The 23,579-nt window shown below is 43.2% G+C and overlaps 1 protein-coding gene across 4 annotated transcripts in view; it reads left to right on the top strand.

Moving 5' to 3' along the window:
* The window catches only part of ABLIM1 (actin binding LIM protein 1), a 238,280-nt gene that overhangs the window by 112,682 nt on the left and 102,019 nt on the right, over positions 1–23,579 (top strand). For all 4 annotated transcript variants that reach the window (XM_064144336.1, XM_064144337.1, XM_064144333.1 and 1 more), the window contains exons 2-3: positions 2,028–2,162; positions 20,643–20,826. In XM_064144336.1, coding sequence (XP_064000406.1) covers positions 2,028–2,162; positions 20,643–20,826 — 319 coding nt within the window. The remainder of the gene's footprint in view (positions 1–2,027; positions 2,163–20,642; positions 20,827–23,579) is intronic.

The raw sequence follows: 23,579 nt of genomic DNA on the forward strand, positions 1-23,579 counted from the left end.
GAGGCTTTGAGTCACCCAGGATAGCTGAGTTGAGTTGCCTAGAGGTGTATCCCATCCTATAAACACCACTCTCAATATAAAGGGGAAAGTTTACTCCTCCTAGAGATTTCTCAGGCTCCTTCTGAGCCTGCTCCTCTTCCTTCTCCTGCTCTTGAGGACTGCCTTCTTGTGACTGCTGTAACTCTGCTGGGCTGAGTAAAACTTTATGTACTTTGTACTGACATTGGGATCAGTTTGGCTGTTTCATTAAATTAATTTCCATTTCAGCCTGTGGGTTTCTCTCCTTTCAGTTCTTCTACTCTGCTGGGGAGTGGTCATTAGGTGATGGAGCAAATGCTAGTTAAGCCACAGATATGGCCTAAACATAGGCAAGGCTGAATAACTGCTCAAGGGAAATATTTGAAATAAGAAGATATCAAAATTTTGAGCTTGAGTAGAAGAGTTCAGTCACTTTGAAGGGTGGGGAGTGGGGAGTGTTAGTAAGAAGAAAATAACAGCTGACATATTAGTTTGACTGGATTTGGAACAAAAATTGTTGCTTGGAATATTTGTTATCCTCTATTCTGTAGTTGTGTTGGGCTTTTTGTTATAAACATTGTACTTCTATAATACAGAATAATAGCAGCATTTTCTTCACTAAAGCATTCATAGAGGAGAGTAATATAGAAGAACTTGATGAAGGAATAGAGCTTCTTGCTTAGAAATTCATTGAAGAAAGGGAGGAAGCTGGTGTAGTAAACATGAGCAAGGTATCTGCTACATTGCTGCATAAGCAGTAACCTGGGGAAAAAAAAACAGAAGCATGAACTTGGCTGGGGAAATGTCAGAAATTGATCAGGAAAGGAAAAGAGCTCCAGAAAACACTGAGACAGAACAATGAAGATGATTCCCAGTGACTGAGAGTGATGTAGGAGTATCAGCACTGAGTTCTTTGTAGGCTAAAGAGACGTGTGGGTAGAGAGGTGTGTTTTCTCTGAAGTGTTCTGATGAGCATCACCAGTTTGAGAACAATATTACAAGGAGGACAACTTTCCACTGTTAGAATGGAATGTGGGAGGGAGATCTGAAGGAACATAGTTTTGTTTGGGAACATTCTGGGTAATACTTCCCACTTCAAAGAGTACAGTTGAGACTCAGTCTTGCTCTAGCTTATGCTCAGGCAATTCTCTTAGGGCCCCAAGCGGCCATGAGACACATCTGAGCAGAAAGTTAAACATTTTTTATGGAAGCCAAATGTGGTGCAGTAAAAGTTTTATTATGACAATGAAATACACAATAAAGCTGACAGAAGCCTTTGCTGTTCTTGTCCAAGCTCTGCTCAGGGCTGGGGGATAGATGATCAACTGCCACTACCTGTGATTTTTGTCTCCTTAGCTATATTGCAGATGCTGTGGTCATTTGAGTCTACACATTATGTCTTATTTGCATGCAGAGAGTCATTTCTGCTAGAATGGAGGGGAATAAAACCAAATAATGATGGCTGGTTTTTTCTGCAGATGTGCTTCCCTTGTGTTAGGTATGTGCTGTAGCAAAGTGAAGATGCTTGCTGTTTAATATAGTCATTTGCATGCAAAATCAGGCTGCCCAGTCCATCTGGTTTCCCAAAACATGATTGGGAATTACTTTCACTTATTTTTCTTTGGATTGCATTCTTTCTTGGATTAAAGTAGCCCAGTTCTCATTGCCTTGTGTGCCCATTGGATGGCTCACACACACTCGTGCTCTTGGAAAGAAAAGCTTAAGCAGTCTGAAGCACTTTGTGTCACTGGAACTGCAGAGGGAGTTTTTCCTTGTCTTTCCATGGCAACCTCAGTGGAAAGAAATAGTGGTTGATGTTCACAGCTTAAGCTACCTGTTTATGAAAAGACTATATTAAAAAAAAATAATGGTGGTCAGTTTTTAAATGAGCATAAAATCTGAAGAGATACATTTGTATCGCGATGAAATGTGTCTGAGAGCACAGATCAGTGGACAGGCACAATCCCTTCTGTCTGGATTTAAATAATTTCCTTTTCTGTGGTTTACAGTGGCCCACCCTCAGGAGCCTCACCATTCCTCTGAAAAGCCAGTCATCCACTGCCATAAATGTGGGGAGCCGTGTAAAGGTGAAGTGCTCCGTGTTCAGGCCAGACACTTTCACATCAAATGCTTCACCTGCAAAGGTAAGACCTTGGTGTTCATGTTAGAAATGAGTACATTTGTGCACATGTTCCTTGAAGCAGTGCCAAAAGGCTATGCTTCCTGCCATCAGCTACTTACAAGGTTGTTCTCCTTGCTCAGTATCTGTGTGTCTGTCAGTGGGTGGGGACAGTGAAGGGTGAAGTGGCTGAATCATAGGTTCACAAGCAGCAAGGTGATTTGAAACACAGAACGAATTCAGTATGCAAACATGCACAGTTTAGTCATACAATCTTTCTTTTAAATTACTGGTTTTACTGGGGGGAGATGAATGAATTTGCTGCCACTAGAAGCGTCAAAATAGCACATTCTGTTCTGAATGTTTATGTGTTAACTCCTTTTCTTTTCAGTGTTCACTGGGAGCAAACTACACAATGGGTAATTACACCTGAAAGAGATGAGGGAAAAAACAATTTAGCTTTCCTAAACATTATTTTCCATTTTATTTTCTTCATACAGTTTTATGTTGACAGCTTCACCTATTTCCCAAACAGTGAATCAGTACACAATCAGACTCTGTTGCTCTGGTGATTTTTTTTTTCTGTTGTTTATTTGGAAACAAGGGAACAACACTAAACATCCAAGATGGAGTGTCACAGTTTCCTGGCCTGTGCAGGAATAGTGTAGCCAGCAGGACCAGGGAATTCATTCTTTCCCCTGTACTCAGCACTGGTTAGGCCACACCTTGAGTACTGTGTCAAGGTCTTGGTCACTCAATTTAAGAAGAATGTTTAACGTGTCCAGAGAAGGGCACCAAGGCTGGTGAGGGGGCTGGAGTACAGCCCTACGACGAGCCGCTGAGGGAGCTGGGGGTGCTCAGTCTGGAGAAGAGGAGGCTCAGGAGAGACCTTATTGCTTTCTACAACTACTTGAAAGGAGGTTGTAGCCAGGTGGGGTTGGTTTCTTCTCCCAGGCAACCAGCAACAGAAGACACAGTCTCAAGCTGTGCCGTTTAGGCTGGATGTTAGGAAGAAGTTCTTCGCAGCAAGAGTGATTGACATTAGAATGGGCTGCCTGGGGAGGTGGTGGAGTCACCGTCCCTGAAAGTGTTTAAAAGGAGACTGGATGAGGCACTTAGTGCCATGGTTTAGTTAATTAGAAGGTGTTAGGTGATAGGTTGGACTCGATGATCATGAAGATCTTTTTCAACCTGGTTAATTCTGTGTTTCTGTGGAAATATAGCAAGACAAAGTACAGCCCTAGCAGCCACTCAGAAATCCAGTGTAAATAGCTGGCTTGGTTTCACATATAAATCATAGAACCATAGAATTGTCAGGGCTGGAAGGGACCTCAAGGATCATCTAGCTTCAGCCAACCTGCCATGGGCAAGGATGCCTCACACTAGATCAGGTTGGTCAGAGCCACATCTAGCCTGGCCTTAAAGACCTCCAGGAATGGGGCCTCTACCACCTTCCTAAATATGGTGCTGCATGTATTTCCTGTATGGAGTGATGGTACATTTAGGTTGTATGGTGTGATGGGATGAAAAATGCAGCATAAGAAAACTTTGAATTTTTTTTTTCCTAAGTGCTTTTTCAAAGGTTTGGATAAATTTGGATTATTTGTTGAAAAAAAACAAAGACAAAAAGAGAGACACATGTAATAGAAACCACTCTGTCATTAGAGATAGTTATGAAAATTAAGCTACTTTGAATTGATTGCTGAAAGTGCATACCTGTGTTCAAAAAATCCCTCCAAGGACCCCTTGACAGATATGAGAGAAATATGCAGGGTAGTAGTCACTCTGGAGGCTGTGCTGGGGCAAGGGGAAGCTTTGACCACATGTTTTAGGAGAGATGTCTTCAGTGAGTGAGCAATACAGAAGATTGCTATGAAAAGCAGCAGGAGGCAAGGGATAGCTCTAGTAGTTCTGCTGGCACCATGTGATGGAGGGTATTAATGCTGCAAGATAGGATTTTCCAAAGTTAATATAGTTGATTAATTTTGATATTCAGGACTCTCGCCCCCTTGCCCGGTATTTTTAATAATTGCTTCTTTGCATAGTCATGAAAACATTACACATATGGAAACAGGATCTATAACACTTAAGAAATAACTAGCAATAATATAACAAACATGAAACCCTTAGGACTGGAAGGAGGTTCTTGTGGTTAGTTACACCGCTTGCCCACTAGATGGACTCGGGAAGCTCCTTTCTGCTTGAGGCAGAAGGCACTTGGAATTAGATGTAGAGTTTACAGTGTTTTGCTAAAGAGGCTGTGATGGTTTGGGCTCTTATCCGCCCCCCCACACTTTGTATTTACCCCAGCTAACTCAGACGGCCTTTGGGAATATAAATGAAGCTATTTATTTTACAGCAGCAAATATACAAGCAGCTATTTACAATATATGCAGTTATATACAGAAATATACAAAGGATAAACAATACAGAAGCACAACTCCCCTCCCAGAAACCTGAGTCCCCAGGAGGGGCTCTCAAACCACCCCAACACCTCCCCTTGCCCTCTCAACCTTACCCCAGTTCTCAGAAAGAAGAGAGGTGCAGCCAAGAGGTTAGGGAGCAAAGTTAGTGGCAGCAAGGTTAATGAGATGCAGCTTCATCAAAGCCCAGAAGCAAAGTGAAAGACAAAATGGAGAATGCTATCAAATGTTTACTTCTTCTTCCCAGAATTCTCAGCATGACTGTGAGAGAAGAAGATACAATTGTTTTCATTTCACTACCCATTATCTAGTTCGTTTACCAAAACATTCTAGCTTGCTTCAAACTAGCACAGAGGCTTTTGAGTATCTACTCACAAAATATTAATATCTCCAGACTCCTGGGGTTAAGTACGGTTTCCAGACAGTACCCAAACACTTGCAGGGAGTTCCATCGATGTCTTGATAGTTGTTAAGACGTCTGATTTTTCCAGACCCTTAACAAGGATGCTGGGAGAGGAGTAGACAATCTCTGACCTGATCCTGGTTCCTCTTGGCTCCAGACTTGGCAGAGAGGCTTGCAGGTGTAGGCAGGATGTCTCGCGAATGTGCAAACTTGGCTCCATGTCACACTGGCTAAGCAAGCGTATCACGTGAAGGCAATCGATGCCTATCCCCTGGTAAACTTGAGCAAGGCAGTTTTCAGGTAGATGAACCCAAAGCATCAAGGCTTGTTATTATGTAGCAGAGCTGGCTTATGGCTTAGCAGACACAATGCTGCAGAGCATGGCAGGATGCAACGGCAGAAAGCAGGGTAAGGCAAAGCACCGACAGAAGCAGAGAGCACACTGAGGCAAAAGTTCATCGTGTTTACCTACTCATCTCTTTTTATCAATGCATCCTGAGCCTAATAGCTCTTTGGCCATAGATCAGCCAGTCAGAATGGCACTTTGCCAAGCTTAACCATATTAGGTGAAGTCAGGACTTACATTTACCTTTTTAGGGCAGAACACAAACAAGTGTAGAAACACATGTTGGTACCCCATAAACAAGTCTGGGGGGACTTGGTGGCACCAGCCCTTTTGTCGTCCTTCCCTAGGTTGCTTCTGTCAACAACAAGAGGGAGAGCAGAAAACATATCCAGACAAGCCAGGACATGTTTAGGCCTAATGTGGCCTATTTTGGCCTTCCACAACACACCATGACACTTGAGTGCTAGAAAAAAATTCCTTTCCTTGCTTGTAGTTGATGAAAGTGTTGGTTTCTGCCTGATTGTGTCTGCACGTCCCAGTTTGGGCTGAGAGGGCCAGTGCTGAATCTTGGAGGCTTTTCTCTTACTATTTTTTCAGGCTGTGCCTTATTAGTTGGAATTAGAGGAAAGTGCCCATTGTCTTTGTGCTCTTTTGTCTTTCTTTGAGATAAAAGGCAAGGGGAATGTATGAGAGCTTGCTCCAGGTCTTGTTTAGTATCTTATCCCTAAGCTGCTGAGCTTGTTTATGGTTGGTCTCTCATGTTTAAGTGAATGCAGTTTTTGTTTAAACCATATAGTTATTTACTAATATTGCATGCTTTCTGACCATATAGTTCACACTTGCACAGCTGTGTCCTACTTGTAAGTGGGCTTTTTTTCTAACCCTAGTGAGTTTTTAATTGGACGTGACTGTGACTCCACAGGAGATGGAGTTAGACCCCTTCAGTTATACAGTATGATATTGGCTAGAATAAACAACTGTTACTGGGACCAGAATGTACCTGTTGCATTTACAGGTGTTCTAGTTCTCTCTCTCTTTTCAGTAAGCTAAAGTTTGCTCTGGAGACACCAGCTCATCTACAGTGTGGAAGACTTTAATAAACTCATACTTGTCTGACTGTTGTCATGCTTAAGCTTTTACTCACAGATAGTGTGAAGGTCTAGTGATGATGCAGAAAAAAATCCATTTCCACATAAATCTGTCACACTAAGTAGCAGGGCTTCAGTGTGATCCTGTTCTTTGTATGAGATTTCCTTTCCTTTTTTAATTGCTGTCCACACTCTCAAGCTTTTGTGTACATCAGACTGTTAAGTGCATTGGGTATGATTGTAGTCCATCTTCCCTAGTTTGTGTCAGGGATGCATAAGCACTCTGCGACTGCTTGGCATGCATGCCAGTGCTGGTTGTTGCTCTGAAGGAGCATGGTGACTTAAGCCTCCACACTGCATCAGCCAGCTCATGTGTTATGTAATGTGATCAGACAGTCATCTAACCCTGTAGTCTGGTGCTGTGTCCTTCTCTGGAGTCATTCTCAGAACAGAGTAACTGCTTCCTGACACAGATGACAAGTAAATGACAAAGGTGACAAGTAACCTCCACTGGCTGACGTGTTCCCCTACCCCACGATAAGATGCAGCTCCCTCTTACTCCCTGCCTGTTGAGCACTCAGTGTATGCAACTGGTTCACGCTATCTGCCTGACAGAGCTGGCCAGTTCTATTTGTGGCTCCAGATAAGAGCTGTTAAAACCCCAAAGAGCTGAAAATGGGGTGGCCTGTCCTCCACAAGGTGAGGTCTGCTGGCCTCTTGATAGGTGAAGAATCTCAAGCAGGCAGCAGCTGACTCAGAGCTGGAGTTAACTGGGCAATGATGGACAGTGGATAGATAAGAAGCTTCCAGGAGTGCAGCTCAAGGAGCAGTATTGAGAGCAGTTGACTCTGGCTGTTTTATTGTTGGTATATTTTGTTCAGTTTTGGGCACCACAATACAAGAGAGATGTGGAGATGCTGGAGTGGGTCCAGAGGAGGGCAACAAAGCTGGGGAAGAGCCTAGAGAATGAATCTTATGAGAAGTGACTGAGAGAGCTGGGGATGGTTAGCTTGAGGAAGAGGAGGCTGAGGGGAGACCTCATTGCTGTCTAGAACTACCTGAAGGGACATTGTGGAGAGGCTGCTGCTGGGCTCATCTCACAGGTAACTGGAGGCAGAACAAGGGGAAATGGCCTCAAGCTGAGGCTGGGTAGGTTTAGATTGGACATTAGGAAAAAGTTTTTCATGGAGAGAGTGGTCAGAGACTGGAATGAGCTGCCCAGGAAGGTGGTTGAGTCACTGACCCTGGAGGTGTTTAAGGGTCATGTTTATGTGGTGCTTAGGGATATGGTTTAAGGTGAATCTTACAGAGTAGGGTTATAGGTTGCCATGGTGATCCTGAAGGCCTTTCCAACCTGGATGTTTCTGTGTGATTCTGATTATAAATGTGGCACTTATCTTGCTAAGGAATTACACTGTATGTTACAAATTCAAGTTTAATTTGGTTTGGTGTTACCTCCAGTTGTAATAAATAAGACTTAAGTTCTTTTTTACCAGAAGTACATCTTGACCATACAGAGTTGTTAATGGCTTTACCAGGCAAGGGACGCAGCAGGCTGAGAGGAGAAAGGGTTGGATAAGGAGGTTGGAGGGAGAACAGACTGAGCTGGAGAGCTTATGAAGAAGTAAAAAGTTTTTTGTGTAAGTGTCTATGTACATAAATAACTTGTCTGGGAAAAGTAAGATTCTTCCCTGCAGCATCTATTGCACATGTAAATGTGTGTGGGATCAGGCACTGAATTGCAATGTCCAGGAACAGATTTTAATGTCTTAGTTTGATTTGTGATCTGATACAAATGATAATTTTCTATCATTGCCAAGTGATTAGAGTTAATTTTAGAATCATAGAGTGGTTTAGGTTGGAAGGCACCTCAAAGATCATCTAGTTCCAAGCACCCACCATAGACAGGGACACCTCCCACTAGAACAGGTTGCTCAAGGCCCCACCCAACATGGCCTGGAAGACCTCCAGGGAGGGAGCATCCACAACCTCCCTGGGCAACCTGTGCCACTGTTTCACCACCCTCCCTGGAAAGAACTTCTTAACATCTAGTTTAAATCTCCCCTCTACCAGTTTAAACCCATTACTCCTTGTCCTGTCATTACAAGACCTTGTAAATAGTCCCTCCCCAGCCCTCCTGTAGGCCCCCTTCAGATACTGAAAGACTACTACAAGGTCTCCTGGAAGCCTTCTCTTCTCCAGGCTGAAAAGCTCTGACTCTCATAGCCTGTCCTCATAGCAGAGCTGCTCCAGCCCTCTGAGCATCTTTGTGGCCATCTGGACTTGCTCCAACAGTTTGACAGCCTTCTTGTGTTGGGCACTCTGTTGCATGTACTAGGAGAGGGAGCTCTGAGCCTATCAAAACTGCTATAGTATGACTTTGTTATTAAGCCTGCCATTTGTCTTCTGGGTCAGAGAGACATGCTGGTTGCAGTACAGTGTATTGCTTAACAGAACAAGCTTTAGGCTTTCATAGCAACAGTGTAAAATTTGACATAGCTTGATTTTCATACATGCAGAGATTGGTTGCTTTATCTTAATGAGATAATGTGGTTATTTGTGGTGTGAGTATTTGGAAAACATAATTAGCTTCCACTTAAAGTCTCTTAAATAAGCAATTCTGCCATGGAAATCTGGATGGTCTTCTAAAGTTTTCTAGTCCTCGCTGTGTGGCAGATGAGTCTGTAATGTGATTAGGCTGTGCCAGGTGAAAATGTTTCTCTGTGTATGAATGTTCTACATGGTGTAGCAATATCAGATATCAACAGGCAATTTCTAATTAATATTCTTAATAATTTTAAAGCAGAGCCAAGACTTGGTGTACAGGAAGCATTCCACAAGCACAGAGTATCCCATGGATAAGGAACTTAAAAGCTTCTATTAAAATAGTTATATCAATCAGCACAAAACAGTTTCTTAGTTATGGAATTAATGTGCTAATTTTCCACTTGTAAGTAAGTGTCTTTCAAGCCCACATCAGTGTGTGCTTCCAGAATCCCTTCTGATATGTTTAGGTTCCAGGTGCAGTTCTGTTTCCTTTGTGATGATTTCTGCAAGGCTACATCATTTGCAGTTCAATGAGATAGATGTGGAAGGGGGAGGGTGGTATGCTCTGTAATCTTTGAACTGCATCTTCCTCTCTTGAAGGATTGGGAAGAAGTTAGGGTCGTGTAAGCAGATATTGTATAAACAGGCTGGAATGTGTTTTAAATCATTACTTGTTTGACCTTTGATCTGTCATCAGATTCCTTCAGCAGCAGCAAGAGGCGGCTGGGTTGCAACTGGGTTGTTAGAGCTATTCATAGTTCAGTGTCAGTGGATGGTAAGATTAAATACGAGGACATTCTCGTAGTGGGTATCCAGTGCAGTGCTGGAAGAGATCTCTGCACTTCCACAAACGCTCCTGAAAGAGAGGCATGGTAACATAACTGGTGTTCAGCATGCGCTTCTTCCTGAGCACTGGGAAATTACATGAGGTCTTTTGAAGCTCTGAATCACTGAACCAAAAAGCGTCTTCTTTATGTAAAAGCTCTCCAGGCTTGTAATTCTTTCAGTGCATGGTGGTTCTGCTTGCCAGCTTGTGAACTGCCCTTTGCAGCCTGGCTATTAAGCAGCCTTTTGATTTTTCTCAAGAGCGTTAGTATTTTCATTTTGTTTCTTAAACCTGTGTCTCATCTTTCAATCAAATAAAAGAACATTTTTAATCATTCAATTATAAAACATTCTAAGATATGAACCTGAAATTTTCTAATAACAGAATACAAATTAAAAGGACAGAAATATCCTGGGGTTTGGGTAGTCAGGACTTCAGGTATCTTCTGCCAGGCAACTAGTAACAGGACAAGAGGGCATGGTCTGAAGCTGCACTGAGAGAGGTTTAGGTTGGATATTAGAAAGCACTTCCTCACAGAAAGGTTGATTAGGCACTGGTATGGGCTGCTCAGGGAGGTGGTGGAGTCACCATCCCTGGAGGTCTTCAAGAAAAAACTGGATATGGCACTTGGTGACATGGTTTAGCTGACATGGTGCTGCTAGTTCACAGGCTGGACTTGATGATCTTGGAGGTCTTCTCCAGCCTCAGTGATTGTGTGTTTGACTCAAACTCTTCAAGGATTGCAATTCTATATTCTTTCTAGGTACAAAAGCACTATGGAAAGAAATTAGGAAGAGTGAATTGAGATTTTAAGAGTGAAAATGGAAGAGAAATACTAGTTACTGAAGAGATTATTAAACAAATACATTGAAATGGCAAAAAGGAGGTCACACCTGTGACCTGTGATACACAGGTTACCTGTGTCCACAAGGAGACCTAAGGCAGGACAGAGAGAACACATTTAAGGGCAAGAAATTAGGTTTGAGCAGTTCAGAGAATCCAGGGAGCAATGAGATTCTGCTGTTCCTGGGAACCTAATGAAGACTGAAATTTCTCCTGTGGTAGGTAATGGGATTCAAATGTGAATTCATGTCCTCAGGTAGCTTGATGTAAGGCTGCATCTGTGAGAATAACTGCTGTTCCTGTGGTTGGTGCTCTCTCTCGAAGCCTCTCTTTCTTTTAGTGCTTCTGACTGATATTTCACTTCGGATTCAGGTCAGGGCCTGGGAAGTTTTCTGTAAGATACATTGCTACAGAATGACCCTCACCTTTCCATATCTTGTGAGCAGTGGGGAGGGCTCAGTCTCATTAGCGGCTTTGGGATGGCAATAGACTGTTTCAGGAGTGCAGTAGATTTTAAGCCATATCCAGCTCTTTAGTGGTGATAGCTGCCAGTCATCCTCCACACTTGTGTGAAATAGTCTGCACAAGAATTCCTCAGGATCCCTTGCTCCCTGCTGAAGAGACACAGCGGGTGAGGTGTCTGGGCTTTGACAAGAGGGTTCAAACTGTTCCCATAGTTCTATCTCACACTGCTCTCCCATCTTCTGACCTTTTCCTGCCCTTTCACATGTTTTCAGTAGCCATGTCCTCTTTCACTTGGGTCTTTTTCCCAAGTTGGTTTTTCCATTTTCGTATAGAACAGTGAATTGTAATTTTTTGCTTTAGGTGTTGACAGGGGAAAAAAATCCCAAGCAGTTTCGTCTCATTTTGAAGTGGAATCTCATTTTGCTCTTTTGCTCTTGGAGTTTTAATTCTATTAATAGGCATTTATTGACTCTGATCTCAGTTTAGCTGGGCCTGAGGTCTCTTTCAGTGCCCAAATGTTTGACAGGAAATGAAATTAATTGCTCCACTTGGCTGATGGTGATGAATTCTGACAGATGCCATGTCAGATTTTAACAAGCTACTGGATCCCTTTGAAAGTAGAGGGCCAGGAAGATGTTTTACAGGTGCTTGATGAGTTGGGATAAAGCACCCTCAAGAGAAAGGATGCAAAGATGCTCGGGTTTGTTGCCAGTGCATCCTTCAATTGCCTGGGTTAGATGAGGTTGGTTTTGTTCTATTCTTACATCTTTGCTTTGCTCATTTATAATGTTTCTAGAGAGATCTCCCATCTAAATGGTTACAGACAAGCTATTCCAAGCTAAGCTTTGACATTTTCCCATTGATTGCATTTCCTTCAAGGTTCATTTCTCACCAACCCGTAAATGACTTTGATCTCCACCTAGTGCTTAGTTTAATGTGAAAGGTGTTTCAAATGGTTGAATGATTCTTGCCATTGTTTCCATTCTGATGGACAAAACATTGGTATTTCAGTTGGGAAGCTGTCATATTGGTACATTCTATACAGCTGCTTGCTTGCTCTTTAGCTCAGGTACTAGCTATTGTCTGCTAGGTTGGTTGAAAGACTGAAATAGCTGCATCTCAGGTGCAGGCAGGGGAGTTTCCCTATGCAGTATTCTTTGTCTCCAACATTACAGAGAAAAAAAAATGAAAGTTAAGCTGACCTTGTAGGACTGAAGACAGTGTTATGGTGCTGATTGGGGAGCTAAGTTAAAACTCAGTTCATCCAAAACATGGCTGTGACTGGTAGTTTCACTTGAATGAATGCTTCTATTAAATTCTTAGGGGTCTCACTCAAGCACCCTGTTGAGAATTACTTGTCTTACAATGAAAGTGACACCTAGCAGCCACACAATGTCTGAAATGAAGAGTCAAGGTTTTTGAAAGGAAAAGGACCTGGCCAGAGGATGGTTTTGGTAGGAATTGAAGACCACTTTAGCAGAAGCGGGGGGTAATGAAGTCTCATCTTTTGCTCAGGAGGTGTTTTAGCTGCTAACCTTTCTATCAATTTGTGCCTACATAATGAAGCAGATTTTAACATCACCTGTATTTGTTCCATGTGTATAAAATTCTTTTGACTGCCCAGCATTGTTTCTACATTCAGTCTGTTGAAATGCAAAGGGATTCCAGAACCACTGGTAACAGTTCCAAATAGCTTGGATCCAAATGCATCTCATCAGTGTATGGCAAAACCAAATCATCTCCAATGACAGGTGTGTGACAAACAGTTCTTAGGATTTCCATTGCAGCCATTGTAAAAAGCTGGATGCAGTTTCTTAATGGTCTTATTTTCTGCAGTGGTAGTGCTGCAGAATGGCTTCTGCAGTTTACTGTTCTTGTGTGGTCTGTTGATGATACAGAATGACAGAATGTTAGAGGTTGGAAGGGACCTCCAGAGATCATCGAGTCCAACCTCCCTGCCAAAGCAGGATCACCTAGAGTAGTCTGCACTAGAATGCATCCAGGCGGGTTTTGAAAGTCTCCAGAGGAGACTCCACAACCTCTCTGGGCAGCCTTTGTTCTTTAAATGGCTGAAAGAACTGGAAGTTGGGCCATGAAGAAAATTAAAGGGAATAGAACAAAGGCAAGGAAGGACTTAGGTCATTTGGAGATGCAGAAACTCTAAACGTTAATAAGAACTTGAATCCTGCTTTCATCAATACAGGATTTGTTGAACTCTCTTAGGAAAAGAACAGTAACAAACTTTTTTTTTCTTGCATATTTGTTTAGATATAGATGATAAACTGAAACATTGTCAAATTTCTTTCTACCTTCAAACAAGAAACCCATTATGTCCTAAGAAATAAATGTTGTATGAGTATTTCCCTGCTCAAGAAAGGGATCATTATTCTGTGAAGCTTAGAAATACAAGAAAGAAATAAAACCCTAGGAGGAAATTGAATTTGCATCTCATTTAATGCATGGTGCAGATCATTAGGCCTTTTTTTAATGAAGAGCATTCAGTTCTGCAAACTGAGACCCATGCTCAGAGTCTGCTTGTGTGGTTTCCTTTCTTCAGCACTGAAACAATTTTTACTAAATGTCAGCATGGATTTATTTTACTAAGGGCTTGGGTTTTCAACTCTCACTGAAAAAGACCCTATAAAATCACAGAATGTCAGGGGCTGGAGGGGATTTTGAAAGCTCATCCAGTCCAACTCCCCTGCCAGAGCAGGATCACCTAGAACAGATCACACAGGAATGTGCCCAGGCAGGTTTTGAGTACCTCCAGAGAGGGAGACTCCACCACCCCTCTGGGCAGCCTGTTCCAGTGTTCTGTAACCCGCACAGGGAAAAAATCCCTCCTCATGTTTACATGTAACTTCCTATGCCTCAACTTCCACCCACTGTCCCTTGTCCTGCCATTGGGCATCACCCAGCAGAGCCTGGCTCCAGCCTCCTGGCACTCACCCTTTACATATTTATAAACACTGATGAGGTCACCTCTCAATCTCCCCTTCTCCAAGCTGCAGAGCCCCAGCTCCCTCAGTCTCTCCTTGTAACAGAGATGTTCCATTCCCTTCATCAATCTTTGTGGCTTTGTGCTGGACTCTCTCAAGCAGTTCTGTGTCCCTCTTGAACTTGGGGGGGCAGAACTGGACACAGTACTCCAGATGTGACCTCACCAGGGCAGAGTAGAGGAGCAGGAGAACCTCTCCTGACCTACTAGCCACACCCCTTCTAATACACCCCAGAAATCCTATGTACTGCTCAGCTGGATCATATCCTTCTTCTATGTGCTTTGAAAAAAAAAAAATGATGTCTTTATATCACTATATCTGTTAGTGTTTGGAAGTGACTCATCCTGAGAATGGTCCTGGTCCCTTGGAGACCACAGGCAATTGGCTTGCTCCTCAGCAGCTATATTTTGTCGTAATAGCTCAGACTTGCTTACACAGACCTCATAGCTTTGACATCTAACAGCAGCACTAATGGTATCTCCAATCTTTGTGTGCCTTGAGGATGCAATAAGTAGTTCTAGAGAGAAGTTCAGGCTAGCAGGTTGATGTTTTCCACACAGCGATAGGGCAGGACTATATTCTATCCTATGCCATTCACAAGACAGGCAGGATCATCTGTTTGGAATACATAGACTGAAAAAAAAATGCTGAGTTCCTCCAGGAGCTGGTGCACATAATGATTTTCTTTTTTCATTTATAGTGCAATGGTGATTAAATTATTTTTCTTTATTTTCTCTGTGCTTGTGGTACTTCAGGAAACAGAAATGCTCCCCGGTGTCTTTCTCTTTCAGAAGGGAGATTCTGGTCATGTAAAATGGAATTTCTTCCATGGGACTGAGCTGGAATGGTCTTGAGGAAATGCTATTCTCTTGCACAATTATTTCTGTGTGATGGATGCTTACAGAATACCTCTGTTTATATGCCTTTTCAGATGCGATTTGTGCATCACCACAAAGCAGTTCTTTTGAAGTAATTTTTTAATCCATCACCACAGGTAAAAGCAAAAGGACATAATTTGATGTTTCCTGTGAACTGTCACTTCGTTGTTAATTTTTCTTGGACATATTTGTATCACAGCAATTGCCTAGATCACACTATTGGGATGGATAGTATGTGCACAGTGATCAAACCTGGTTTCTCTTCATTGCCTCTGCTCATTGTGGCATGGATGGTGCTGGGCAGATGTCTTTCCTTTTAATAAAAACAATCACAATTCATCCATCTTTTCTGTGGTATTTCTACCATGCCCATAAACATATGTGTTAAGGCAATCACAGAACCACAGCATGGTAGGGGTTGGAAGGGACCTCCAGGAATCACTGAATCCAACTCCCCTGATGAAGCAGGATCACCTAGGTCAGGCTGCACAGGAATTACATCCAAGTGAGTGTTGCAAGTCTCCAGAGAAGGAGACTCCACAACCTCTCTGGGCAGCCTGCTCCAGGGCTCTGTGAGCCTGCGTCAAAGAAGTGTCTCCTCATGCTGAAGTGAAACTCTCCTATGTTCTGGCTTGTACCTCTTGCTCCTTGTCCTATCACTGGGCACTGCTGAAAAGAGCCTGGCACCATCATCTCGACACCCAACCCTCAGATATTTATAGGCATTGATCAGTTTTCCCTCAGCCTTCTCTTTTCCAGGCTGAACAGCCCCAGGGCTGTCAGTCTCTCCACAGTAGAGATGCTTCAGTCCCTTCATCATCCTCATAGCTCTCCATTGGACTCTTTCCAGCAGCTCCCTTCCCTGTTGAATCGGGGAGCCCAAAACTGGACACAATATTCCAAGTGTGGTCTCACCAGCCAGAGTAGAGGGGGAGGAGAACCTTCCTAGTAGACCTGCTGGACATGCTTTTCTTGCTGCACCCTAGGATGCCATTGACTCTTGGCCACAAGGACACATTGCTGTCCCAGCAGAACTTGCTGTCCACCAGGAGCCCAGGGTCTTTCTCTCTGGAGCTGCTTTCCAGAAGGACAACCCCAAGCCTGTACTGGTGCCTGGTATTACTCCTCCCCAAAACCAGGACCCTGCACTTGTCCTTATTGAACTCAAAGGGATTTGTTGTCAGAACCATGACTTCTGCACAGGTGCAAAAAGGAGAAGGAAGAAAACAGAACTGTTTCAATCCCTTCCTTTGTACACAGCATTAAACACCAAATGAGGATACAGTCATATTCAGCCCTTCTGATTTGATTTCTGACTCAAAGTGAAAGCAGCTGCCTGGAACAGCACTTTTCCAACCATGGATGTTAACAGGCTGGGTGACCTTTGTTTCGCCCATGTAGCTTAAAGCTGTGATTAGTGATGGGAACACATGTGCTAAATTAACTGCAAAAATCCCTTGTAATGTGGGGTTGCCAGGACTTGTCTTTAATTCTTGCAGATTGGTGTGTGCACCCTGCTGTGAGTACACCAAAGATGATGAATCTGCTGGTGGGTCACATCCTAAGCAGTCCTGCCTGTGCCTGAATTCATAACTCACCAGTATGAGAGAACTTAACTTGCTCTGAGATACTGACAAAGAGTGATTGAGTAGAAAGGAAATTTGCAAAAGAAAAGGGCAATAGAGGGAGCTTCTTTTTAATAGCAGTAATTACTGCCTTTAAAAGACTTGCCAAGGGATTTTATCCTCCATTTTTGTTGCTTGAATCCTTGTGCCATGCAAAAGGGATATAGCTTAATGACTGAGTGCATGAACACTTTCATTCAAAATTTGTAGTGTGTTTTGCAAGCAGTGATCTGCCACAGATCTCCGTATGGTACATTGAAGATAAGTTTTCAGGAGAAGCTAGAGCATGGTTGAGTGCCTTCAGCTTGAAGCAGAAACAAATAACCTTGGATGTTACAGCTACAAGCTGAATTACAAACCATAATTTAAATCACAGGCACAGGACTAGTCCGTAGAAGTGGAGGCTCAGGGGAGACCTTATTGCTTTCTACAAATACCTGAAAGGAGGTTGTAGCCAGGTGGGGTTGGTTTCTCCTCCCAGGCAACCAGGGACAGAATAAGAGGACACAGTCTCAAGCTGCACCAGGTCAGGTTTAGGCTAGACATTAGGAATAAGTTCTTCACAACAAAAGTGATTGGCATTGGAATGGGCTGTCCAGGGAGGTGATGGAGTCACCATCCCTGGAGGTGTTTAAAAGGAGGCTGGATGAGGCACTTAGTGCCATGGTTTAGTTAATTAGAAGGTGTTAGGTGATAGGTTGGACTTGATGATCTTGAAGGTCTTTTCCAATGTGGTTAACTCTGTGATTCTGCAATTTATGGACTGTAGCAGGTTCTGAAGCATCTACTGCTGACCATTCCATGACAGTACTCCAGCTCATACACTGTAACCAAAGGATCTGACAGCCTGAATCCTGAACTAATCCCTGATATTGAAGTAGAATTCTCAGTTACTTCATGATTTAACTATAAGGATCCACAAAAGATAACTTAAAAAAACAAACCAGTTGTAGGTAGGCTTAGGTTTTGCCTCTGGACCTCTGGTGGAAGATAGTCCCTGGCTCAGGAAGAGTCTAAGGTGTTCTGGTGTAGAGGTCACCGTATTTTCTCCAAATGGTCACATGATATATTGTACCATTATCTTTAAAAGCTGTAAAGGAAAACTGAAGGGAACAGGTGTTTTCTGGAGGTGTATCTGAAAACCAGCCTGGAGCATTTCACAGCATTACACTGGAGCTGTAGCAGTAGTTCTCTGTATCCTCCCAAGTCACTGATAATTGAGTTTTGGCTGCTTGTGGATTTAATGCCACCGTGAAATGTCATTTGTTTGCATATGGATTATTAACACTTCTAATTGTGTCATTAGACCTTCAGGGCTTGGCCACAAATAGAGAATTTACAGCCCCTGCCCCAAACACCTTGCAATTTTAGTTTTCGAGGCAGGCACTTAATAAGATATTAGCCTATTATAATGGGGGGCTGGGAGAGGGAGCTTGGGGAGCAAATGTTGTGCACAATACAGTGTTCAGAATGTGTGGCAGAGAGATGGATTGAACCCAGCCCCCTTAATGATGTTTTTGTATTTCATACTTTAATTTTTCAAGGATTCTTCAGGGACCTAGGACATTGCTTATTTATTTTTCCTTAATAATAAGATTTCTGATATGCACTATTTCTGATATTTGATCTGGATGTACTTGAATGTTATGAAGTGGGATGAGACAGAAGTGCTTGCAGATGAAGAATTAGGCTAGCATCACAAAGTGCTGTGAAGAGTAGTTTCTCCTACTGAATTACACAAATACAGCAATATACAGAGGAGCAAGCAGCAGGAGTGGCTGAAACCAAAACGCCTGGGAGCAGCCATGTAGATATTTAAGCATTCATCTAGCAGCTTCTATTTTGTGCTTTCTCACTGAGGTGAATAAGAGGACATTTTGAAGGAAGGAACATGAAGCAAGGATTATTTTTGGTGCTGTGGGACATAGAGTAAGTAGATTCAAGTTCTTTGTTCAACCCAAGCTAAAACTGAAGCGTGAAATTCAATCTCCCACCTCCCATGGCGTTTTGTCTTCACAGGAGTCAGCTGCTACAGGATGGATTTCATTCTGTCTCTTGTGTTGACCAGAAATGCCAATATTATATCAATATTTTCTTAAAGTAAAACAGGCACCTGGCTGTGATCTGGTTTGGTTTGGATGAATAATAAGCATTTAACAGTGGAAAAACTGCCAAGTCACAGAAATCCCTGAGTGGTCCTTCACTCTCTTACTGGTACAATTTCTTTTCCCAGTAGAGTTGAACATGGCCACAAGTCTATATGAAAATATTAGAGTTGTTTAACCCATGAAGTACAGGGGGCATAGTATGTAAAAAATAAACACAAGACCTGTGCAGGTTAAGCACTCACTGGCAAATAGGAGTTCTTAGAACATTTATTTGTTCAGAATATAGGTGCAAAATATACTTTCTATTGGCTGACACACTGTGGGAGCTGGGGTTGTTCTTCCTGGAGAAGGCTCCCAGGAGACCTAATAATGACCTTCCTGTATATGAAGGGACAAGATGGCTGGAGAAAGACTGTGGTGATAGGATGAGGAGCAATGGCTTCAAATTAGAGAAGAGCAGGTATAGATTGGATGTTAGGAACAGGTTCTGCAACATGAGGGTTGAGGAACACTGGAACAGGTTGCCTGGGGAGGTGGTTGGGGCCCCATCCCTTGAGATACTCAAGGTGAGGCTTGACAGGGCTCTGGGCAGCCTGATCTAATTGAGGATGTCCCTGCTGAGGGGGTTGGACTAGATGACCTTTGGAGGTCATTTCCAACCCAGACCATTCTATGATTCCATTTATGCAGCATCCCATATAGTTTCATATAGCTTCACTGCATATATCACGAGGTGTATATTTATGGTGGAGATGTGGTCAGATTTTTAATGCTTGGCTGTCTCTTCACTGCAGCTTTCTATGTCTAAAGTAATAGCGCAAAATCAGACTGAACATTTCAAAGATCATACTTTTTAAGGTGACTGAGAAGTATTCATGCAGCCATGGTGGAGCAGCTTGGTGTTACTAGAGGTCTGGAGGAACCACACAACATTTCTGAAGTAGTCATTGTTTCAAAAAGAATCAGCACCTTCAAAGTTTCTTGCTTTTTTTTTGCCAGGAAAAGTGTGTGCTAGTGTACAGAATAATAAAATCAGTCCTCATTATGGAACTGTATCTCTTGCTCACCTCCAGTCCCAGTGGACATGAAAGCAAGATTCCACTGGTGCAAATAACTGATAACATGGTTAACTGGATGAGGTGAGGTAACTGAGGTGTTGGCAAGGACCAAGTACATGAAAGCTATGATTACATAGATTTCTCCAAGGAACATCTTTATTAGAAGCTCTCTTGTAGCCAGAGAATTGTAGAATCACAGAATTAATCACATTGCAAAAGACCTATAAGATCACTGAGTCCAACCTATCACTTGACTCTTCTAATTAACTAAACCATAGAATCATAGAATCAACCAGGTTGGACGAGACCTCCAAGATCATACAGTCCAACCTAGCACCCAGTTCTATCCACTTATCTAGACCATGGCACTAAGTGCCTCATCCAGCCTCCTTTTAAACACCTCCAGGTATTGTGAAGAACTTCTTCCTAATGTCCAGCCTAAAACTGCCCTGGCACAGCCTGAGACTGTGTCTCCTTGTTCTGTCCCTGGTTGCCTGGGAGGAGAGACCGACCCCACCTGGCTACAACCTCCTTTCAGGTCCTTGTAGAGAGCAATAAGGTCTCCCCTGAGCCTCCTCTTCTCCAGTCTGAACACCCTCAGGTCTACACAACTCATAGGGCTGTGCTCCAGCCCCCTCACCAGTCTTGTTGCCCTTCTCTGGACACGTTCAAGCACCTAACATCTTTCTTAAAGCAAGGGGCCCAGAACTGGACACGGTACTCAAGGTGTGGCCTAACCAGTGCTGAATGCAAAGCATGGAGTGACAGGAGAAGAAAGCAAAGATCTGATAGGAAGGAACAAGACCACCAGGGCTGTGTCACTTGCTGGCAGCACAGACTGTTAATGCCATATATTTTTCCAATCTGCTGACGTGGTGTTGTTTTTCTTCTCCCAGTATGTGGCTGTGACTTGGCACAAGGAGGGTTTTTCATTAAGAATGGGGAGTACCTTTGCACCTTGGATTACCAACGCATGTATGGCACCCGCTGCAACGGCTGTGGGGAGTTCGTGGAAGGTGAAGTAGTGACAGCTCTGGGAAAAACCTACCATCCAAGCTGCTTTGCCTGCACTGTTTGCAAGTAAGTCATGCCTCTCAACTAACACAGCATGAACCTAGTATAAAGAAAATGTGGAAAAGCATCACTGTGAGACACAAGCCTTGAGATGTTTTTCTCTTTGGGCAGCATTTGGCTGGAAAAGGTCTACTGCTAGTCTGACTTTGAGGGTCTTTAAAACACCACTCATTTATTTGGGGGACACAGTTTCACTGTTACACGTTGGTCCCTATTCTCAAAGTTACTCTCACATATGAAGGAACAGGCTTGCATGTCGAGATGATGGACATGGGCTGAGCTGAGTTCAGGTGGTCAGCCCAGCATGACGGGAGAAGTGAGGTAAGGCAAAATTCTAGATGCTGCAGTGGAGAAGCCATGTGGGGCTACAAGAACAGTTAAACAATTGAAAACATACTGGAGGCTCATTTTCACATCAGTAAGAACACATGGCTTTGAGACAACTGTGATTCCCCCACTTTTTTCCACATACTATTTCTTGTCACCAGCAAAAGGTTTATTTTCAGTTCTGCAGGGAATAAAAAATTTGCTAAGGCTGTGTGAGTAGGACAAAAGGCCAAGTTTCAACTTGGATTTTTGTTTCAACTCTAACATATTAATGTAGGGGTTTATTTAGAAGGCTGCTGGGTAAATCTTCCATATGCTGTCATAGCCTTCTCATGTTAGCAGTGGAAGTAAAGTGATATTGTGGTGTCATCAGGATTCTACAGAGACCTAACTGTGTTAAGTGTGTATTTACTATATATGATGGTCATATGGTTCCAAGCCTTGCAAGAGGAACAGAATTTCAGTGTAATGCCTGAGGGACACATAAGGAGTATTAGAGATGTAGGTAGACTTCGTAGAGAAGGAGAACCCAAAAGACAGGGCCTGCTGCTTTGTAGTCTTGGAAGAAAATAGGACAGTGGAGTTCTCAACAAGTGACTATCTGACAGCACTTGACTTGTCCCACACTTAATGCAGGAGGATGCCATGAACAAGAAAGGCAAGAATCTATGTTCTGAGGTAGTACTTTGTTGGCGATCACATCATGGCATGTCTGAGTATTGATCAGATCAGGGTGTTAGGGGTTGGAAGGGACCTCTGGAGATCTTCAGGTCCAGCCCCCCTGCCAGAGTATAGAATGTAGTGCAGGTCACACAGGAACACATCCAGACAGGGCTGGAAAGTCTCCAGAGAAGGAGACTCCACAACTCACTTAATTATCCTTGTAGCCCTCCACTGGACTCTCTCAAGTAGATCCCTGTCCCTCTTGAACTGAGGAGCCCAGAACTGGATGCAGTATTCAACAATGCAGAGTAGAAGGGGAGGAGAACCTCTCTCCATCAGCTGGATACACTCTTCTTACTGTGCGCCAGGAGCAGACTTGCCAGGCTCTACTCTTAATCTTACACAGCTATCTCCAATGAGTAGTCCAAGTACTTTATCTTGCAGCCTGGTACATTATTCCATTTTTGTTTCTATTCAAAGGCTTTTGATTTTTATTTTAGATAGTGTGTGGCTTTACTGCACATTGATAATCATATGATGTGCCTGTTTGAGTTTTATTTCCCAAGGACAGTGTGAAAGTAGGTGATACAGCATGAAACACGGCATCACTTTTCTGTATGTTGGCTTACATTAGTCTTTTTATATTGAATGAACTGCAGATGAGTCATTGAAATAGATTCATGGAATGTAGTACTGCTGAAGATTTATTTATGACCCACTTAGGAACAGCAGTGGAAAGGGAACTAGAACGATGCCTTAAACATTTTGTTTTGTGGAACAAGCAGATGTTCATTTCTTATGCACAGATTCAGAGTGAGGTGCATTGTGGAGAGGTCTGCATTCAGCAGCTAAAGCTACTTATTAAAGATATGGAGGTACTGCACCTTCTCATTTTAGTGAAACACTCCTACAAAGACATTCATCCTCTGTTTTATACACCAAATAAGATCTACAGCAATGTCAATTTCTGTCTAAGGCACATTCTTAACATTTTGTTGGGTTCAGCTTTCCAACTTTCATAGTGTGTTCAGCCTCTGCCTTTCTAAAATCTGCAGAGGTAGCAATTACTGTGGTGGTTCTGTAATCATAGAATCATAGATTGGAATCACAGATCATAGAATAGTTTAGGTTGGAAGGGACCTCAAGGATCATCCAGCTCTAACCTGCCGCCATAGGCAGGGACACCTCCAACTAGAACAGGTTGTTCAAGGCCTCATCCAATCTAGCTTTAAACACCTCCAGGGAGGAAGCAGCCACAACCTCCCTGGGCAACTTGTGCCAGTGTCTCACCACCCTCACTGCAAAGAACTTCCTCCTAACATCTAGTTGAAATCTCCCCTCTGCCAGCTCAAACCCATTACTCCTCATCCTGTCATTACAAGACCTTGTAAATAGTCCCTCCCCAGCCTTCCTGTAGGCCCCTTCAGATACTGGAAGGCCACTATAAGGTCTCCTCAAAGTCTTCTCTTCTCCAGGCTGAAGAGCCCCGACTCTCATAGCCTGTCCTCATAGCAGAGGTCCTGCAGCCCTCTGAGCATCTTTGTGGCCTCCCCTGGACTCGCTCCAACAGTTCAATGTCCTTCTTGTGTTGGGGGCTCCAGAACTGTACAACCAGCTTGGAAGAGACCTTCAAGATCATCCAGTCCAACCTATCACCCAGCCCTATCCGATCAACTAGACCATGGCACTAAATGCCTCATCTAGTCTTTTTTTGAACGCTTCCAGGGTGACTCTACCACCTCCCTGGGCAGCCCATTCCAATGGCAAAT

The sequence above is a fragment of the Pogoniulus pusillus genome, chromosome 6, assembly GCF_015220805.1.
Source record: "Pogoniulus pusillus isolate bPogPus1 chromosome 6, bPogPus1.pri, whole genome shotgun sequence".
NCBI lineage: Eukaryota > Metazoa > Chordata > Aves > Piciformes > Lybiidae > Pogoniulus > Pogoniulus pusillus.